The sequence below is a fragment of the Nannobrachium achirus genome (assembly GCF_963921795.1).
Source record: "Nannobrachium achirus genome assembly, chromosome: 16".
NCBI classification, from domain to species: domain Eukaryota; kingdom Metazoa; phylum Chordata; class Actinopteri; order Myctophiformes; family Myctophidae; genus Nannobrachium; species Nannobrachium achirus.
Genome location: NC_137823.1, coordinates 19,677,556 through 19,697,387, shown reverse-complemented (window position 1 = coordinate 19,697,387; position 19,832 = coordinate 19,677,556). Strand labels below are relative to the sequence as shown.

Below are 19,832 nucleotides of genomic sequence, written 5' to 3'. Positions count from 1 at the left end.
AGGGCGATAATAAAGTAGATTTTCGATCAGGTCCAATATTTAGTTCAGTAACGATGCAGCTGAATAATGGTTCAGAAGCTGTGTTCACGTTCACTCTACCATTGGAAATGAACAGACTCCAACCTGCTTCTGCCCTCCTAAAAAGGTATCCACTGACGTCACACGGATACAGGAAGTAAACCGGAGATGCCGTGTCTTGCTATTTCCGTCTTGGGCGTAACGCATGTGGAGGTGCACACTATCCTCCCCAGTAAGGGTTGGGTATACTAGTTATTAATAGTAGTCTTACCTATGCTAGTTGTCTGGGTTGTTAGTTAAGGGTTAAGTATGCTTTACTAGTTATTAATAGTCTTACCTATGCTGACAGTGGCCTTTCCCCTCAGCAGCAGCTTCAAACATTCACTGTTGTTGGTCAGACTGCAATAATGGAGAGCTGTGCTGCCTTTAGCCGTCTGCTTGTCCAGGTTAGCACTGAAACGCACACACACACGCACGCACGCACACACACACACACACACACACGCACACGCACACGCACACACACACACACACACACACACTTTATATGAAATACTTAAAGTGTGGTTCCTGTGGAAATAAGCCTCGGCTTTCTAGGATCTCCTTTTAGTTGACCTTGTACCAGTGATTTGTACTGTCATGAAACTGTACTTTTTTCTATTGCAAACTTCTAATAAATTATTCAATCAATCAAACACACACACACACACACACACACACACACACACACACACACACACACACACACACACACACACACACACACACACACACACACACACACACACACACACACACACACACACACACACACAGTTTAACAGGTAGCATAAACCTTCACAACAAAGCCAGAAACTATTATTATTTACATAGACACATACTGTACATGTTATGTATACAGCAGTGGTTCTCAAAGTGGGTTCCAACCCACACATGGGCCCCGACCCACTGTTGGGGAACCACTGCTCTATCCACCTGTTTCCGTGGGAATTTACTGTAGAATTATGTGTGGGACACATCCGGAGAACAGCTGACATACTGTACAAGCTCACGTCGTGTCGCAGATGCAACCGTTGTGAGCTTGTAGATCATACTCGGCTGCTGGGCCGGAACTGCCGGAACTGCCGCCCACCTTCGCGCGATGGGACGTTGGAAACTTGTGGATATAATGCTGTTGTTTACCTGTTCTGGGCCAGGAAGTCTACGATATGGAGGGAGTTCCTGTCCACCATCCTGACAGCCAGGTGGAGCACGGTCTCTCCTGGCTCCTGTACAGTGGGACACACAGAGAACAGGAGTCATCATTCCCTAACTGCAGTGGTTCTCAACCTTTTCAGGCCGCGACCCCCAAAATAATCATATTTTAACCGGGGATCCCCCACCCTGAGGAGCACTAAGAACAGATTATCTAATGAAGGAACAAAACAGAGAGGGCGCTGTTTTTCCCTTTTATTTGACGATGGTTAGCCAGATTGCATTTGGTACAACATGGTTTTATAGTGAAAATAGCTGACATACTCTAACACCTCGCGTCTCGCCTCACGAGGCTGCCTCTAATATTTGACAAACTTTTAATTCGTCATTTTAGGTGTTAAATTCACACTTTAGAAACGTGCATATACCCTATATACTGTACACTTCAACTTTATGTTGGTTTGTTTACTGTTGAGAAAGTGCGTTCCTTTTAGACTGGGTGTTTTGACTGTATACTTGTACTATTTTTTTTGTCTAATAAAAATAATATTCAATCAATCAATCAAAACAGAGTTCATGTATGAGTGTGAATGTTCTGCTCACTGTTGCTTCCTGTGATTTGAGGAGACTAGTGTCAAGAATTCTTCTAAGCAAAATGCTGTAGTCAGTATAAGGGGGTACTGCAGCCAACAACATTTGAGAACCCATGGTCTACTCTAGACTCTAGACCACTCTAGACTCTTGAGTGGAAGCAGTGTGGTGTCTCCTATGTGTTCATTGGTCCAGAGTGGAAGCAGTACGGTGTTCCTACGTGTTCATTAGTCTAGAGTGGAAGCAGTACGGTGTTCCTACGTGTTCATTGGTGTGCTGGAGGGTCTCCATCAGGTCCACCCCCTCGGCATAGACCTGGATGAGAGCCAGGATGTCTCTGTTGTGGACGGCCTCGGCCAGGACCTGCAGCCTGGAGGCCGCATCGGCGCAGTGCGGCCGTGCAAAGCGCCTCTCTGTGTACTTACTGAGGATGTAGTCCTTCTTCGTCTGCCTGAAAGAGAGAGAGACACACACACGATTTACAATCACAATTCAAGCATTTAGTTACTAAATACCTCTGAGCAGAATGGGAGTCACCGTTATAAACATTGTTCATTGACTAGAGCAGGGGTCTTCAACAGGGGGTCCGGGACCCCTAGGGGGTCCTCAGAGTTACTACAGGGGGTCGTCCAAATCTTGGTGTGATAGGAACTTGTTTTTTTCCCCTTTGTTATATTAACCACTTGAACCCTAGCGTCCATATTCTCCATATAACTTCAGCCAAAAATAGCCGATTTAAAAGCTCACAACGCCTCACGGCTATTTTCGGCAAAGAGCTTTGGAGGGGGAAAAGAGCAGACTAAGTACAGTGAAAGGTCAAGTTTATTATGCTTCATCTCTCCCTAAAATAAGGGGTCCTTGGCCTGAAAACGTTGAAGACCCCTGGACTGGAGCAAGGGTTCCCAAACTTTTCAGGCCGTGACCAACTCCCATTTAAAAAAATCACACCCGTGTGAAGTGGAGCTGTGTGTGTGTGTGTGTGTGTGTGTGTGTGTGTGTGTGTGTGTGTGTGTGTGTGTGTGTGTTGCAGTTGATGCTCAGGGCAGGCTAGACTCAACAGCACCTCTCTGGTCACCCAGGATCATGTGTACCGATTTTTGTGACATTTGACGAAAATATGTAGGAAAAGGAGCAAAAAGTGTGTTTTGGAGAAAATTCAAGATGGCGGAAAATCTATCCTGACGCAAATGGGCGTGGCCTATATGGGGAGATGCGTCTTGACCCAAGGAATCCAGGGAAAAAAGAATTTTAATTTTTCGACCTACGGTTCAAGAGTTACGAGACAAGTAGGCCGTTATAGCGCCACCATGAGGCAGAGTGGAAATGCTTTTGGGGATTCGTTGAGTATGCCACCCCCGACCTGTGGTTGAAATTCAGTGTTGACTGGACCTTTTGTTTGTGATTTATGGCTATTGTTTGCAAAACGGGCCCCTCCCGCTAACTTTGGAAGCCCGTTACGAACGAACGGAATGGACTATCGCAATATCCCTTGAGTATGTTCATCGCATAGGTTCATAGATCATGTGTACCGGTTTTTAAGACATTTGAAGAAAATATGTAGGAAAAGGAACAAAAAGTGTGTTTTGGAGAAAATTCAAGATGGCGGAAAATCTATCCTGGCGCAAATGGGCGTGGCCTATATCGGGAGATGCGTCTTGACCCAGGGAATCCAGGGTAAAAATAATTTTAATTTTCCGACCTACGGTTCAAGAGTTACAGGCCAAAACGTAAAGTGGGGTGTTATGGCGCCACCATGAGGCCAAATGACACAATTATTTTTTATTTAATCCTTGAAACCATTATGAACCTCCTCTCCAAGTCTTGAAACTCTAGCCCCTATGGTTTGCGAGAGAAAAATAATTGAATGTGAGTTTTTGCGATTCCCATTATAAGTCAATGGGGAAAATTAATTCACTAATAAATTAATATCAATTAAACTATTGAACCTTTCTCTTAGCAAGTTACTAGCCCACTATTCCCGAGTAAGCCGGTCGATTTGACATATGGCGCGAGTGTGTGGTGGCAAAACTGTGGGACTAGTAGCGTGCCGAAGTTTAGGAAGTTCAGGCTACATACACACACACACACACAGACCCACAAAGCTACGTATAGGGAGCCTGTGTTTCACACAGCTCCAAAAATAATAATTTATAAATCATATTTGAACTGGGGACCCACCCATCCTGACAAGCACTTGGAATGTTATGTTAAACAGGTCTTAAAAGTCTAGAGTTCATATTTGCTCTGCTTATTAGTGTGGTTGCCCCTGCAGGGACTATATAGTACTTTAAGAACATTTTGGGGTATAATGCCCAGCACCCCATATATGGAGATATCCCATCGTGCCACACAAGACAATCGTCATAGACAGCATGCGTTGCCGTGGCTGACATCATTGCCTTACAAGGGTCAACGGCCATACAAGGAGGTTTGCAGCTGCAAACAACTTTATTTGAGACGGCCAGAAAGTTCTATGTTCTAGCTACATTTCTGGTGTGAAATGGCACAAGGGACCCCCACAAAAAGACCACCCCAAAAATCAGCAGAAGTGCCCTTTTGTGAGGTTTGAGCACCTGCCCCCTCAGAGCTCTCTGCACGGCCCTGAACGTAATAGGGTAAAGTGAGAATGTGGCTCTGTGTTGAGGTTGTCATTGTCTGACGGTCACTCACATGTCACTTCCGGGGCTGGGCTTGGTGACGCCCTGAGTGGACAGGTCCGCCTCCATGATGTCATTGAAGCCGGCGTTGCCGACGTTCTTGGCCAGCTGCAGGGAAGACACAGTGACACACACATTAGACCCAAGTTCTCCTTGTTATGTCATTCAAACGTACAGACAGCGCAGGAGAGACAGACTATGAGACAGCTGAGAGGGAGAGTGTGTAGGAGAGACTGTAGGGAAACTCGCCAGTAGAAATGGGATGATATGAACATTTCATGTCACGATCATTGTGACCAAAGAAATTGCGATTCCCGGAATTATCGCGATAATCAATATATCCCCGACATCCATTTTCCTGGGGCGGAACATTTGCCCAAAAAAATAGCAGATCTACAAGCTCACAACGTGAGCTTGTAGATCTGCTATTATTTTGGCAAAGAGGTTTGGTAGAGAGTTTTACCAATTATAGTGTGTTTAAATGGTGCCGCATATGCAGCTCGGCAAATAGTGAATCGATCCCAGTGCATGACGGAGGATAATTTCACGATAAATGTAAATCTCCACGATACGATTATAGATTTTTTTTTATCACGATTATAACGATCATGGTCCCATCCCTGCTCACCAGCAGCTCAGAGTTCCCCAGCACGTCCAGGTCCAGAGACTGGATCCTGGAGTAGTGGACGCCCATCTCCCTGTGGATGCCTGAGCACTCGATGCAGATCACCACGCCCAGGTTGGTGGACAGCCACGTCGGGTCTGGAACAGACAGAGAGCATGTTTGGTGTTATGTAGCCTGGCTCCAGCCAATAGACCCGCCCACTCTCTGAGTGAACTGCTTCTCTTGGTCTGGTTTTGTCATATGACGCGTCTCTTTCGACCGAAACCGACCGAAACCGACCAATGAAATCAATGCAATACGGAGGAGGGGTGCGTCTAACTTTTGAAAATCAACAGAAACAGTGGAGGGAGGGGTGGCTCACCAGAGTTCTTAATTGCCTCCTTTGAACTTCAAAAGAGCTACAGCTACAAGTGTCCATAGCTCGTTAGTGATTCTCTCTAATCAATGAAACATCAAAGACAATGACCTGTTTGGTGCATGTCATTGAGGGGAGGGGGAGGAGGGAATGTTTTGTGTGCAAAAGTCAAACACAACCCCTCCCACCAGATCTCTTGTGATTGGGAATTTCAAATTTTAAATCCCCTCCCCTTTTCAATCAAATAGAATGGGGACAACTTCAGACTCATGCTCCAGCGTAGAGTCTGAAATCAGGCTACGTTTGGTGTACTGTAGATCAGTGCTTCTCAAACTTTTATATTTGAAGGTCTCCACTTGTTACACACTTGTATGGGTCAATTTAGACCCCCCTAAAGTAACCCACAGAGTCCCTGGAATCCACTTTGAGAATAGTCTCACATGGCCAGACTGTTGCCTCCCACAATTTCCAGCTTGAGAAGCGATAAAGCGGATGTGAAGCCTCCTCCCCACTTTCGTTTAGTTTTTACATCGCGCACATTTAATCTAATATAAACAAAAATCATCTAAGCATATATATTGCTGCTTATCAGAAATGACATTTTAAATTTTATTTTGTGAACAGAAATGCCAGCTTCCGCTACTCAGATTTCACAAGGTGTAGTTCCAGACTCTATATAGCATTCGGAGATTGTGGATTAGTTGTCTGGCTACGCAAGACTACTTTGAGAACCACTGATGTAGATCACTGGTTCCCAACAAGTGGGTCGCGACGCATTTGTGGGTCTGGACTTGGTGACGCAGCACCCCAGGGTGCCCCAGACAGCACCCTCTGCTCTACTCACTGGGCGCTCCGCAGTCACAGCAGATGTGGTTGCCGGTCATCTTCTTCACCTCCTCCACGATGGCCCTGGTCAGCTCCTGCAGGATGTTGTTTTCACCCCCGTTCTCCTGGTCGCCGCCTTTAAAAGCCTTGTTGAGAGCCTCCTCCTTGCAGTTCTGGAGGACCCAGATCCAACTGGAACATGCACACACGCACACACGCACAGACAGACAGACAAACAGAAAAGACAGACAGACAAACAGAAAAGACAGGAAGACAAACAGACATATAGTAAAAATTAGAAAGACGGAAAGACAAATGTATACATCTTTGGTAATAAAAAAGAGCAACATTAGCTGAATATTGAGATACGTCTTTAGCGATAATATTAGATTATATTGTGATCGAATAATATGCCTAAGATCGGCCCGTGCCAATCAGTCAGACAGACAGACCGTCAGTGATAAGAAGCGGCCTGCTCACTCCTCATGCACTGAAGGAAGCATAAGCTCAGTTCGGGGCTCTCCCCAGGTTGGCAGAAGCAGAGCAGAGCCCAAGATTACAGCTAAGGCAATTGGCACTGGGTGAAAAACGGGTTGCAAAATTGGGGAGAAAAAGACACAGACTTACATCTGACAGTCGTTCTCGTCCTCTGCTTGAAAGTGATATGTTCGGTCATCTGTAGGAAGGAAGGAAGGACAGACAGACATGATGCTTAGCTGCAGATTGAGCACATTAGCCCTTAAACGACAACCTTTTACAACATATTTTACACCACCGGTTCTCAACGTCGGTTCTAACTTAACAAATAATTTAATTTAAAACTAGACAAAATATGCTTGTTTTCCTGTAAAGCTGCTTGTAAATATTCACAGTTGCGGGTCACTTTAGTTCGGGCTTGTTTCTGAAGTGTAGTTATTTGGGCCTGCCTTTGAGATTCTTTTTTGAAAATAGCTGATGGTGATTGATAGCTGATGTGATGTTCAAGTGGTGAAACTGGTCGCTTCTTTTGGGTTTGTTTTCATAGTCCTGGCCACTTGTTTCACTCACATAATCTAATCACATAACACTCTCAGCTCGGAAGAAGACAAACACAAGCACTTTAGCACTAGCTTTGCTTTGGAGTTGATCAATTGGTATAGGAATTGAGAGTTGAGAATAATGGTGCGATGGGCAAATATCTCCTACATCTCTCTTATTTCGGCTTGCTTCTGCACCAGTAGTTAGCCCTGAAACATAACGAGCGTTGTGTAATCCATGGCTACACCAGTAGCAGACTAGAGGTCCACTCTACAGTGGAGTCTTTGCCCCCCTCATCACTACCACGCGGATATCGATGGCTACCGAGGTTGGCAAACGACCGAACTTGCTCAGTTCTTCGCCAACGGGTTCCGACCCATCTGCACGGCGATATCACCGCCAAGCTCCTTGGCTACCTGCACTCCAGACTTACGTGAGAACAGGTCAAAGCTCTTCTTCTCTTCCGGGTTCCTCTTCACTTGGCAGGTCAGAAGGTTGAGTTTAGCGGGAGGTCTGTTGGCCTGGAGAGACAAACAACACATGTTCAAAGAGACTCCACCACAGTGTGTCTTTAACCACACAGAGTCCCTCAGGGCTCTATACTAGTGTATTCTCTGTTCTCTATTATTGTGGGGGAGGCTTTCACTGAAAACAGCAGACAGACAAGCGACACCTTTTGAGATTGTCGATCTGCTATTTTCCGCAAAAGCCCCACAATACGGATGCTGGGGTTTAAGTGGTTAATTGAAACATGAACAATGCAATTGATTCTGCTACAACTCTGACACTTAGTAGTAATACTACAACAATAACTGATTATATATGAAACATAGATACACATATTAAACATAATAGTTCAGAAGGCTGTACAGTATATACTAGTACATATACCATATACATAACTTGAGCATTGAGCAGTGATTATATGTTGTCATGGATACGTTGAGAAAAGCCGGGCTGGGAGATTGAAATTGATCAGTGCATGTACTCCTACAGTACGTGCAGGAGCGGCAGCCGTCAGAAGGGAGTGTGGGACGGGAGGAGTAGGAAATAGGGCTCTACGTCCTCCCGGTGGGGGCTCCTCACTGGCAGGTGATCCAGTAGGAATACACAACAGTGACAATAGAGAAATGTGTGCGGGGAGGAATTAATATAGGCAAAAAGCAGTGCAACTCAGCGTATTGCAACGCTGCACATTGTGAGCTTTTAGATTAGCTTTTTCGCTATTTGTTGTGCAATGCAGTACACCACAAGTCCACTGTCAGCGGGAAATAAAATAAACTGGCTCTACGGTGGGGGATACTCAATGCTAGGGTACAACAGCAGTGGCAAGCAAGCAAGCAAGCAGTGGCAAGCAAGCAGTTTCATACTTACAGCAATAAGTATGAAACAGAGGAAAGTTCAGGTAAGAAAAAAAAAAGTAGTTTGAGTCTGACAGTAGTATCTGGCGGAGTGAACATTTATTCTATCAATAAAAGTATACATTTGGGCTGTCAATAAATGCAACATCTATAATCAGCTGCTCATATCAGGTGAGTCTTTCAGTAGCACAATGGGTGCTTTTTTATTTGTAATAATAATAAACAAATGTATATATCTACCATAATTTATATTTCCATCCCCACAACAATATACTGTACAGAGAAAATGGGCATATTTTGATTAATCATAATTAACCATAGCTAAACTGTGCTTATTCTGATTATTATGATATCATTATTTATATAGTTTTGTTTAATGTTTGACCTGAATATACGTATGCGTGTATTTACATACAGTATGTCGCCAATGAATACATGTATGGCTTGAATTGAACTGAAATTGATTGAATAACCAAAAACATTATGAATGAATTTAGCAAACGATGTGTTAGTTTTGTAGCCCTGTCTTATGATGCCCACCCTATGCCAATGGTACCCATGGTGCACAGACTGCACACCCATGCTTGCATGGTGCCCATCCATGGTACCCGCCCTGTACCCAACCAGTGCCCGCGCGTTTCCCCACCCTTTTCTCTGCCATCCTTTTCCTTATGCTCTTCCTCCTTTTCCTGCTCCTCCTCTTCCTCTTCTGTCTGAAGACGCTCTGTCCTGATTGGCTGTCTTCATCAAAAAACTTTTCATACAAAAAAAAAGTACAAAAAAAGTAAAATAAATAAAATGAACGCGCTACGTCCAGAGCTCATGCTTCAATTCAGTTTTTTGGGGGATAGGAGAAGTGCAAATGAAGTGGGCTGAGGGCGGAGCATGCGGGAGGGAGGGAGGGCGGGCGGGGTCTCAATCCAGGGCAACCAATAGCAGAAGAGAATGGGGGGTTGGCTTACCGTTCCGTGACAGATGGTGAGGCAGCCGTTCTTGACGGAGCATTTCCTCTTCTGCCACACCTTCCTGAGCCTGACGGGACACAAGACACCGTCACACAAGAACCATACTGAACCATAAGCCCCATTTCCACCACGAGGCGGAACCAGAACATTCCAGAACCCATTGCACACAGCCCCGGTTTCAGAAAAAGTTCTGGGAACCTTTTATTCAGTCCTGCTCTTGAGGTAGTACTAAACTTGACTTCTTGGAACCCATGGGTGGGGCCAGCAGCGCTGCTGCTCTCGATTCTGGACCTTCCCGGTTAGGCCTGGTTATATGGAAACGTAAGCAGAACTTGGTCCCGGAAAGTCACAGGTTCTTGAAAGTTCTTGGTTCTGGAAAGTTTTGTTTCTAGTTCTGGTTCGGCCTTGTTGTGGAAAAGGGGCTAGACGTTCCCAGAACTCAAGTTTAGTACTACATCAAGAGCAGGACTTAAAAAAAATGGCTCCCAGAACCTTGTCTGAAACCGGGCTGTGCGCTATGGAAACAAAACCAGAACCAAAGAAATAGGTTCCGCCTCATAGTGGAAAAAGGGGCTAGTGTCATATATTGGAATCTGGAGACTGACATTCAGTAATTGGGTCTTATGAATAAAATAACAAAGAAAATCTAAAATTTGCCACAGTCACATTTGTCCGTGTATGGACATATTGATGGCCCCTGGTCCGTGCTTTCACATTAGTGACACTCACCCCTCACTCCTCTTGTAAAGGGTTCCAGATTTCTCCGTGCCGTGGGCCTTGTTCCCTTGCAGCTGGTGCAGACTGTAGCCTGTGTTGGCTTTGGTCTGCCCGTCCTACAACACAACCGTATTTAGTTATTAGAGGGCGGCATTTAAGCTGAATGGTTATAGGGAGGCCGCCTGGGAAACAGAAGATAACTAACATTTCGAGCACAAAGATCTTCCTCAGTCTGAGAAAGGGCTCTGTGCTCGAAACGTTTGGTGCAATAAAGCATCTGTCGCATTGGAGCCCTCAGAGTGAGAGCGTTTATTTATTTATCTTTCATATACAGTTCGTTGCTCAGCAACTGCCCAAACTTGTGTTAGGTGCCAGTCTGCTCTCTCTTTTCCTAGGTTTGATTCCACCAGCTCCGGCAATACGTGGAGTTGTCCCTGAGCAAGACAATTCTAAGACAATGGCTTGATTGTAGTCTTTAACTCATTTAACGCTGATCCCGAGTATACTCGTGAAAAATACTCGAGTATTTAGAGTGCCGATCCCGAGTAGACTCGCGTAAAATACTGTATATATAGAGTAACGCGGGTTCTCCTACCCTACTGTCCGTTGGAATGTCCTGGCACGATCGGCCTCGCCGATTCATCATCATCACGGATCCATGTGCACAAAATAGTAATCCCTTAACATGGAGGCCGACGGTGGATCTCATCTTTAATGTCCATTTTCTCCAAACAACACTTTTAAAGCCAAGGATGGCATTAGATTCTCGCTACAATAACATAATAACAAAGGCAACGATCGGCCATTTTAGCAGCGGCATGGGGTGACGAGCGCTTCCGTTGAATGACGTCATGACGTCAACCCGGAAGTGTTTACGCAATGGACTTCTGGCCTTCAAAATAAGATAATGGCTGCGTATGGAGCCTGCGAGAGGCATGCTGGACATTTAACCCGTTCATGTCTGGAGCACTAAATGGGTTAAAATAATTGCTATACATATCTTTGGAAATCTCTAGAGGGAAAAATGAATGTGCTTTGGATCGTTGGAACTACAAAATGGCCGCCACTGCTATGCCCTATACTGCTATAGCAGGGTTTCGCAAAGTGGGTGCAGTGATGCCAGTCCAGGGGTACCGCAGAATAATTTGATCACATTTGGAATTCATCAATATCACTAAATAAATATCACTTCACTATGCTTAGTAAAAGAGACCTGATTTGCTTTGCTTGATGAGCTCTTTTTCCATCTACGGCCAACTCTACTCACCAAAAATACAAGCTCACAATGCTGTGATGCGTTGTGAGCTTGTAAATCGGCTATTTTTGGTGAACTTTCCCCCCCGGAATAGGGATGCTGTGTTCAAGTGGTTAAACACAAAGTATAAAGTTATTTACAGTCAGTCAGTTCTGATGGAAACGGATATTTCTCCGTGACATAGCCTACTGTATCTCAGGTGGAAAGATGTGCATATTCACTGGATTATATAATGTAAGATTCTAAAAAATAACAGTATAATTCATGGGTGCCATGGATGAAAAAAAGCAGCAGCTCTCCACTCACCACCTCTCTCTGGTCAGACTGCAGCGAGGCCTTGAGCGTGTCTCTCAGCTGACTCAGCTGTTTCCTCTCGCCGTCCTGGGTCTGTTTGATCTGTGACATCACACCACGCCGAGGTCAGAGGTAGGGATGGGACGATAATCCTTATTATCGTTTATCATGATAGAAAACACTCACAAAAGTCGTATCGTGGAGATGTATAGTGAAATTGTCTACCGTCATGCACTGGGATAAATGTAACGAAATAAATGTAATGTAAATATAATGTAATGCAAGGAAAGGTAATGGTTTTCTTACTCCAGTCAGGTCTGTTGCCAGTCTCTCTATAGAAGGTTTCATGGCCTCTACAGTGTTCAAACCATCCTGGAAGAAACTGGGAGAGGAGAGGAGAGGAGAGGAGAGGAGAGGAGAGGAGAGGAGAGGAGAGGAGAGGAGAGGAGAGGAGAGGAGGTTAATTCAATAAATAAGTGTTTTGTACTCACTAGTAACATTTCATCAATAATTAGGGCATTTTAAAGGAGTAGTTCACCCCCAAAATGACTTTTTTTCTATTGATTACTCACACCATGGAGAATTGAATTTATGGATATTCTTGGGTATTTGTCGCATTCCTAGACAATCCAAGACAAATTATGATTATAGAAAATGCTATTATTATTAGTCTCCATGTTGTGATCAATAGAAAAAAAGTCATTTTGGGGGTGAACTACTCCTTTAATAACGGCAGTGGCTGATTTGCATCTGTTGCAGAGAATATTCATAAAAGACTTGTACCTACTTGCACTGAGCGTGGAAATATTTGATGAGGTTCTGAAGGAAGTCCACTCCTTTCTTCACTTTGATTTCATTCACCTTCAGAAGATACTGGAGAGAGAGAGAGCACACCACACATCCACCATAAGACACTGGCAATGGATGTAACGGTATGACAATTCACAGTACATAACAGCATCTACCAAATCAATCTGTCTAGTATCTGCCATTCTACCACGGTATTTCACAGTATTGTATGTGAGATTTTCATTTCAGTTAAAGCGAGAAAAGAAAACGTATTAAGTGGTTCTCAAACATTTTCATATCAAGGACCCCTAGACTTATATGTATTTGACCACCGACCCCCATCTCCAAATAATATGTATCAGGGACCCCCCAGAAGCAAATATTTGCGTTACAAATGATCGCTTTAAATATATATATATATATATATATATATTCAAAGATGTGCAAAATAATTCAAGATTTTACAAAAATAGCAGATCTACAATCTCACAGTGAGCATAAAATGACTTGTCTTTTAGTTCTTTTTAGACCCACCTCACACATCTGCAGCTGAAACATCCTCCTCTCCTTCTCCATCTCCTCGGCGATCTCTCCTCCGCTGAACTCGGTGCGGATCATGCCGTGCTGCTTGGCGTGCTCCTTCTTCTCCTTCTCGATCTTCGCCCTGCTCCGCCGCGAGGACACAAAACACCAAGGAGAGTTCATGAAACAAATACTACTCTGCAGATCACATGAACCTAATAGCCAAGCGTCTAAGGCAGGGGTCTTCAACGTTTTCAGGCCAAGGACCCTTTAGCTGAGAGAGAGATGAAGCACTACATATTGCATAAATGCGTGATGCCGATTTTCATCGATTTCATGGATAGATTCATAGACTTGTTTGACAGCACTGTTATCAGTCTGTTGGATTTGTGTTTTTAGTTAACTCTTTTTTACCTCTACACCAAACCTATTTCCCGAAAAAGCTCTCAACGCCTCGCCGCGAGGCGTAGATCTGCTATTTTGGGCTAAAGTTCTCCTCAGAATAGGGATGCAAGGGTTCAAGTTGTTAATTTAAAAGAATGATCCTATCACTAAGATTTGGCGGCCACTCTGTAGTACTCTGAGGACCCCCCAGAGGTCCCGGACCCCCTGTTGAAGACCCCTGGTCTAAGGACAGTGGTTCTCAACCTAGAGCTATAAAAGGCCTGAAGGAGTCACGCACATAGCCTATACACATCTGACCACTAAACGCAAAGGTCATTCGGCTGCATTGGGCTGGGTCGCAAACGCTTTCAACATTGTCAAGTGGGCCTTGCTCCAGAAAAGGCCCCATAGCAATGATTACTATCAGAATTAAAGTAGCCTAGATCTCATCTCACCTAATCATTAACCCCCCCAAAACATCGCTTAAACCATCTTTAAAGTGCTTTAAAATACAGTATGAGTTGAAAGGTGTGAATAAGGGTCTTACAGTTTAGTCTCGTAGTCCTTCCAGGATTTATCGAAGGCCTTCTTCAGGTCCTGTTAGACAGAAAACACTCATACATTATAACAAATACCTGTGTGTGTGTGTGTGTGTGTGTGTGTGTGTGTGTGCGTGCGTGCGTGCGTGCGTGCGTGCGTGCGTGCGTGCGTGCGTGCGTGCGTGCGTGCGTGTGCAAACACAAACCCCTTTGACTCCCTTCAGGTCTCCCTTCAGCAGGCTGTCCAGAGGAAAGGTGATGATGTTGGTCATGTTCTGGAGCTGGTTAACACACAGGAGGCAACACACAAAGTTACCACACAAGTCCACCAGGAGGTGCCATTTCACCACATGTGGACCCTAGCACTGGTTATTAAACACTGTCAAGGACCCCCACAATTATCTATTTGGACACCCACATGAATAATTAGAGGAGACTCTTTGTTTCTCCATAGGGAACAAAGCCGTCTCTTTGTGTCTCCCGCGGTGCCACAGAATACTTTGATAATATTTGGATTCATCAATATCGCTTCAGTTTAAATCACCCTCTATACTAAGTGAAACAGACCTGAATTGCATGTACTTGGTGCATTATTTTTCTATCAACACCAAATCCCTTTGCCTTTGAAAGTTTCCCCCTCACACATTTACATACCGTAATATGACACAAGGTTCGAAAAATTAACAATGTCATTTCAGGGGTGCCTTGGATGAAAAGTTTATTTACAGGGGTGCCCTTAGCCAAAAAAGTTTGAGAACCACTGTAATAAATATTCAATCAACCAATGAATCCTTTAAATGTGTATCCTTTTAGCCTCCCTAGATGTCTGACTGCACATGTGTTGTTTTAATTTTATGCATTTTGTATCCATTTTAAAGTATCAATCCTTGAAACTAAGCAATGCGGTGAAGCCACTTTCTCATCAGCAGTGTTGATGCCAGTTTTGACGGCAAATTTAGATTTAGATTTAGTTTTAGTCATAGGCTTTTGAATAAAATGTAATTTAGCTTTAGTCATATTGTAGTCATCTGAAAAGATTTAGTTTTACTCTGGTTTTAGTCAATGAAATAACGTTTTTACAGTTTATTTTTGTCGACCAAAATATATACATGTCAAACATCTTAATGCTTGATTTTATACTTGGTTGTATGCTGAAAATAGCTGATCCACAAGCTCACAATGTGCCGCAGCACGACGTGTTGTAAGCTTGTACAACTGTAGATCTGCTATTAAGTATTTTCAGAGCGCAACACCTGAACGCCACCAAACATAAAATGACTTGTCTTTTAGTTCTACTGGATCTCTTCTCCACTAGTCCCTCCCTAACATTTTAGTCTAGTTTTTACAGTATTTGTGGATAGGATTGTCAAAACATTTAGTCCTAGTTTTAGTTACGAATAGCTTCGTTTTTATTTCATTTTTATTTGGTGACGAACGTTCCTTGTCGTAGTTTTAGTCGACAGAATCGATGCAGCTCACCTAGGGCTGTCATGATTATGACATTTTACATGAAGGTTCAAGGTTCAAGGTTGTACTTTATTGTTATGTTTTTTGTACAGGTACATAAGAGTACCTATAAGTACATTTTGACGATTATTTGTCGCTCAAATAATTGTGATTAACGATTTAAAAAAAATTACATTTCTGTTTGGCTTTTAGGCTTTGAAGTTGCACATGGCAGATAAGACACATAACCTAAATATGCAAAGAAACGACTGACATATTTGACAACTTCATACTTTTAAAAAGAATATTGATAGTGGAAATAGCCGATCTACTTGTAGATCTGCTATTTCCACTATTTTTGAAAATGTTTGAAAATATATGAAAATTTTTCAACATGGAAACAATTATGACGATTAACACTTTGACCGCCACGGAGGTCATATGACGTCAAGCTTTTACACCCCCCGCGCTGCCACCGGCGTCATATGACGCCGGAATGTCTTTTTTTTAATTAACACAAGATTAGGAGCATATGTATCACTGACGCTTGGATTCAGCCGTCCTGGGCCCTGGAATGACTAAAATCACCATGGTTACCATTGTGTGGCCAATCAGCTTGTGTTACCTTGTGTTACCATGGTGATTTGGTACATGACCGTCCTCCCCAGGCCTGGGATTGCTGGATGGACGGCAACTTTGGCAAGAAGCAGCAGCCATGTGCTTGGGGGGGGTTTAGTTTAGTGCTTTACTATACTACTGAGGACTACTTCTACAGCCGTATCTGAAAAGTTTTACTGGATCGTCATGGTTCATCGACCAGGCCACCAGGGACCACCGAGCCGCGGCGTCGCAGCGAAAAGAAGCAGCAGCCATGTGTTTGGGGGGGGGGGTTTAGTTTAGTGCTTTACTATACTACTGAGGACTACTTCTACAGCCGTGGCCCGTTACATGTGATCTGAAAAGTTTTACTGGATCGTCATGGTTCATCGACCAGGCCACCAGGGACCACCGAGCCGCGGCGTCGCAGCGAAAAGAACTGCTATATAAAGTAAGTGGTTGTTGCTAGATTGATTGATTGATACATATACAGTGGTGTATTGGCGTGTTTGGGGGGTCGCGACGTCGCTCCGAGAGCAAGCATGAGATGAGAGATGATTATGCTCATCTCGGATCACAACAGGTGGTCCGCGCGCGGACCACCGATCGAGCAGGGCGTTTAGCTCAGCGGCGTCAGTTCAGAAAAAGCTAAGTTATGGCAACTTGACTGGTGTCTTTCACGCGCGCGAGGCTCGCGTGCAAGACACCAGTCATGTTACATACCTTTACAACAGGCACGATTACAGTACATTTTATTATATTCCCCCTGTAGCCAAGGTATGGCAGCTGCCATAGCTTGCCATACCCAATTGACGCCTCTTTAGCTTAGCTTGGTGAGAAAGGAGGACAGATGCTCCATTTAGTGCAAAACAAACATCCCAGCAAAATAACCACTATAAGTCACTCGCAAACGTCGCAGTCTGACCAATCCAGCGAGATGGATTGGTCAGACCTTGTACCAGTTCACTGGTACAAGGTCTACTAAAAGGAGATCATGAGATCCATGAAAAGACTAGGCTTATTTCCATAGTAAACCATTGCAGTATCTCATATAACATTGAATGACAGACGGATAGAACACAGTACTATGCAGTAGATATAGTCAGGAAAAAAGGGGGAAATAAAAAACAGTATAAAAACATACAGTAGGTAAATACAAAGAAGGGATTGATTGATTGATTGATTGATTGAAGACTTTATTAGAAGTTTGCATAGGAAAAGGTACAGTTTCATGACGGTACAGTTCACTGGTACAAGGTCTACTAAAAGGAGAGCCATGAAAATACTAAGCTCATAGTGCCTTGCTGGGCTATGAGCTTGTAGATCGGCTATTAGGCATCATATGTAAATGGCAGATCTACAAGCTCATAGCGCGGTGCCGGGCTATGAGCTTGTAGATCTGCTATTTTGGAAATATATGTACCTGTGTATATAAAATGTATAGCAAATAATTATATATACCTTATGGTAATTATGTTTTTTTTTTTTCATAATTACTCTTACTTGCAGTTGCCTGGTCTGGATTCTAACATGGTGAAGTTTGTCGCAGTTGGCTTGACTTTGTCAATACAAACATTTCCATATGAATGTACATCAATTTTTATTTAATTTTATGTATTATGACTTTGAATTGCTCAGGGTAGTTTGACCGTTTTAGTTTGAAGTGACTAAAATGATGATTGCAATGGAACACATCTACAACTATACTGAAGTGAAACAGCAATGTAAAGTTTTTTTTTGTTATCTTTATCAGAGTTTTTATCTTTATTTTTGAGATGTCTGATGTCTAACTGAAGGCTTGAATAAAAAATCCCAGGTCAAAACACAGTGGATTCTACTCTGTCTCTCCTTCATCCTGGGAAGATGAAAAAAGAGCCTCTGTCAGTCTCCTGGCTTCTTCCACTTTCCTGCCTTATAACTAGACCACGGTACAACTTTTTTAAACTTTTTTTTTTACATTATTATGGCCTGCACCCTGTTCTTCATTTAGAGGTACTGTGTGTTCTTGTACCATTTACCAATTTGTTTCTAGGGCTTCTGAAAGTTTTTTTCCTTTGACCTCAATTATCTCAGAAAGTAAATTTCTGATGCTCCTTTTTCATCTGTACAGCTTTCGCTCTCCCTCAGGTTTCTCCACAGCAGAACACCACAGCAGGACGAAATTTTTATGGTGAAAGCTAAGGTTTCCGACTCTATATTCTCTGAAATTTTTGTCAATTTTCGTACATCCTACCATTTTCAATTTATTCCGTCAAAAATGAATGGCCGTCTATGGTGGCAAGGGTTTTACCCTTAAAACCCTTAACATTGTGGCAGTCAAAGTGTTAAGACAAAATAACTGTGATTATTTCAAATAATTGCCATTAGACGTTTATGTAATAATTGTGACAGGCCTACACACTCACCAGGTTTTTGAAGAGCGCCGTCAGCTCTTTGGTGAAGGCAGCGAACTTGAGGAAGGATATGCCGACCTCGGGCGCGTCCTTACACACCTCCCCGAACTTATCCATGGCCTGCACGAACTGGTCCTCGTGTTCCACGTGAGCTGCAGGCAGAGGTGGAGAAAGTACCCACATTTTTTACCCAAGTAAAAGTATCAATACTGCAGTATAGAAACACTCTGTTACAAGTGAAAGGACGGAATTCAAAATGTACAGTACATGAGTATAGTGTTGGCATCAAAATGTACTTAAAGTACCAAAGGTAAAAGTACAAAATGTTTGATCTACTTGTAGATCAGCTATTTTCAAATAGCCTAGGTATAAAATAGGGCTAAAGTGGATTAATGTATGTTTTATAAAATATAATCATTTATCACTTACAAAGTAACTAGCAACTAAAGTTTTCAAATAAATGTAGAGGAGTAGAAGTACAATATTTGGATCCAATATGTAGTGGAGTGGAAGTAAAACATATTGGAAATGGGAAATACTCAAGTAAAGTAAAAATACCTAAAAATTAGTACATTGCTTAAGTAAATCTACTTAGTTACTTTACACCACTGGATGCAGGCACACGTGCTCGCACACACACACACACACACACACACACACGCACACACACACACACACACACACACTCCAAAGGGCCACTATATTTCCACACTCAATCCAGAGCGCAACATTTACTCTACTGTTGGGCAGAAACCTCTTATCTCCGTATGAATTCATAAATGAATGCCCTACTTCGTCATTCTATGTCACACATCAGCATGTCTGTACACAGACAAACATGTCTCTGGAAAATGTTCAAACGTTTCAATTTGTTTCCCATAATGTCGCTAGGTTTTCTTAGGAATATGTATGACACTTACTGTATATACTGTACTACGACACTATGGCACATAGTGGAGTTATGAGTCCAACTAGTACTAGAGGTTCTCAAATGTTTATTAGCAAGGACCCCCTCAACTCTCAGAGTCACAGACCTGTTATGGTCATTCAAGGGTATCATCTCTTTATCTGTTTCTGGTAATATTATTGTCCACTCATTTTGTATGGGGGCAAAAATGTCCATCACAAGCCAGCATGGAGATGACCCCTGGCAGGAAAAATAGCAGATCTACATATATATATTTTTTAAAATTTGAATCCTGAATAATGTTTTGACATTTTTTAATTGGAATCCTAAAAAGTAACATTTGTATTTGAATTTCAAATGTATACAGTATGTTAACTTTAT

General features: G+C 43.1%; 1 protein-coding gene across 1 annotated transcript in view; it reads right to left on the bottom strand.

Moving 5' to 3' along the window:
- The window catches only part of asap2b (ArfGAP with SH3 domain, ankyrin repeat and PH domain 2b), a 52,451-nt gene that overhangs the window by 19,403 nt on the left and 13,216 nt on the right, over positions 1-19,832 (bottom strand). Inside the window, exons 3-19 of the mRNA XM_080744343.1 lie at positions 18,557-18,696; positions 14,315-14,389; positions 14,117-14,166; positions 13,198-13,327; positions 12,662-12,747; positions 12,181-12,256; positions 11,887-11,976; positions 10,338-10,441; positions 9,606-9,675; positions 7,716-7,803; positions 6,893-6,941; positions 6,285-6,457; positions 5,089-5,222; positions 4,474-4,568; positions 2,065-2,254; positions 1,201-1,286; positions 356-471 (exon numbers count right to left, since the gene is read on the bottom strand). Of these exons, the coding sequence (XP_080600469.1) occupies positions 356-471; positions 1,201-1,286; positions 2,065-2,254; positions 4,474-4,568; positions 5,089-5,222; positions 6,285-6,457; positions 6,893-6,941; positions 7,716-7,803; positions 9,606-9,675; positions 10,338-10,441; positions 11,887-11,976; positions 12,181-12,256; positions 12,662-12,747; positions 13,198-13,327; positions 14,117-14,166; positions 14,315-14,389; positions 18,557-18,696 (1,752 nt within the window). The remainder of the gene's footprint in view (positions 1-355; positions 472-1,200; positions 1,287-2,064; positions 2,255-4,473; positions 4,569-5,088; positions 5,223-6,284; positions 6,458-6,892; positions 6,942-7,715; positions 7,804-9,605; positions 9,676-10,337; positions 10,442-11,886; positions 11,977-12,180; positions 12,257-12,661; positions 12,748-13,197; positions 13,328-14,116; positions 14,167-14,314; positions 14,390-18,556; positions 18,697-19,832) is intronic.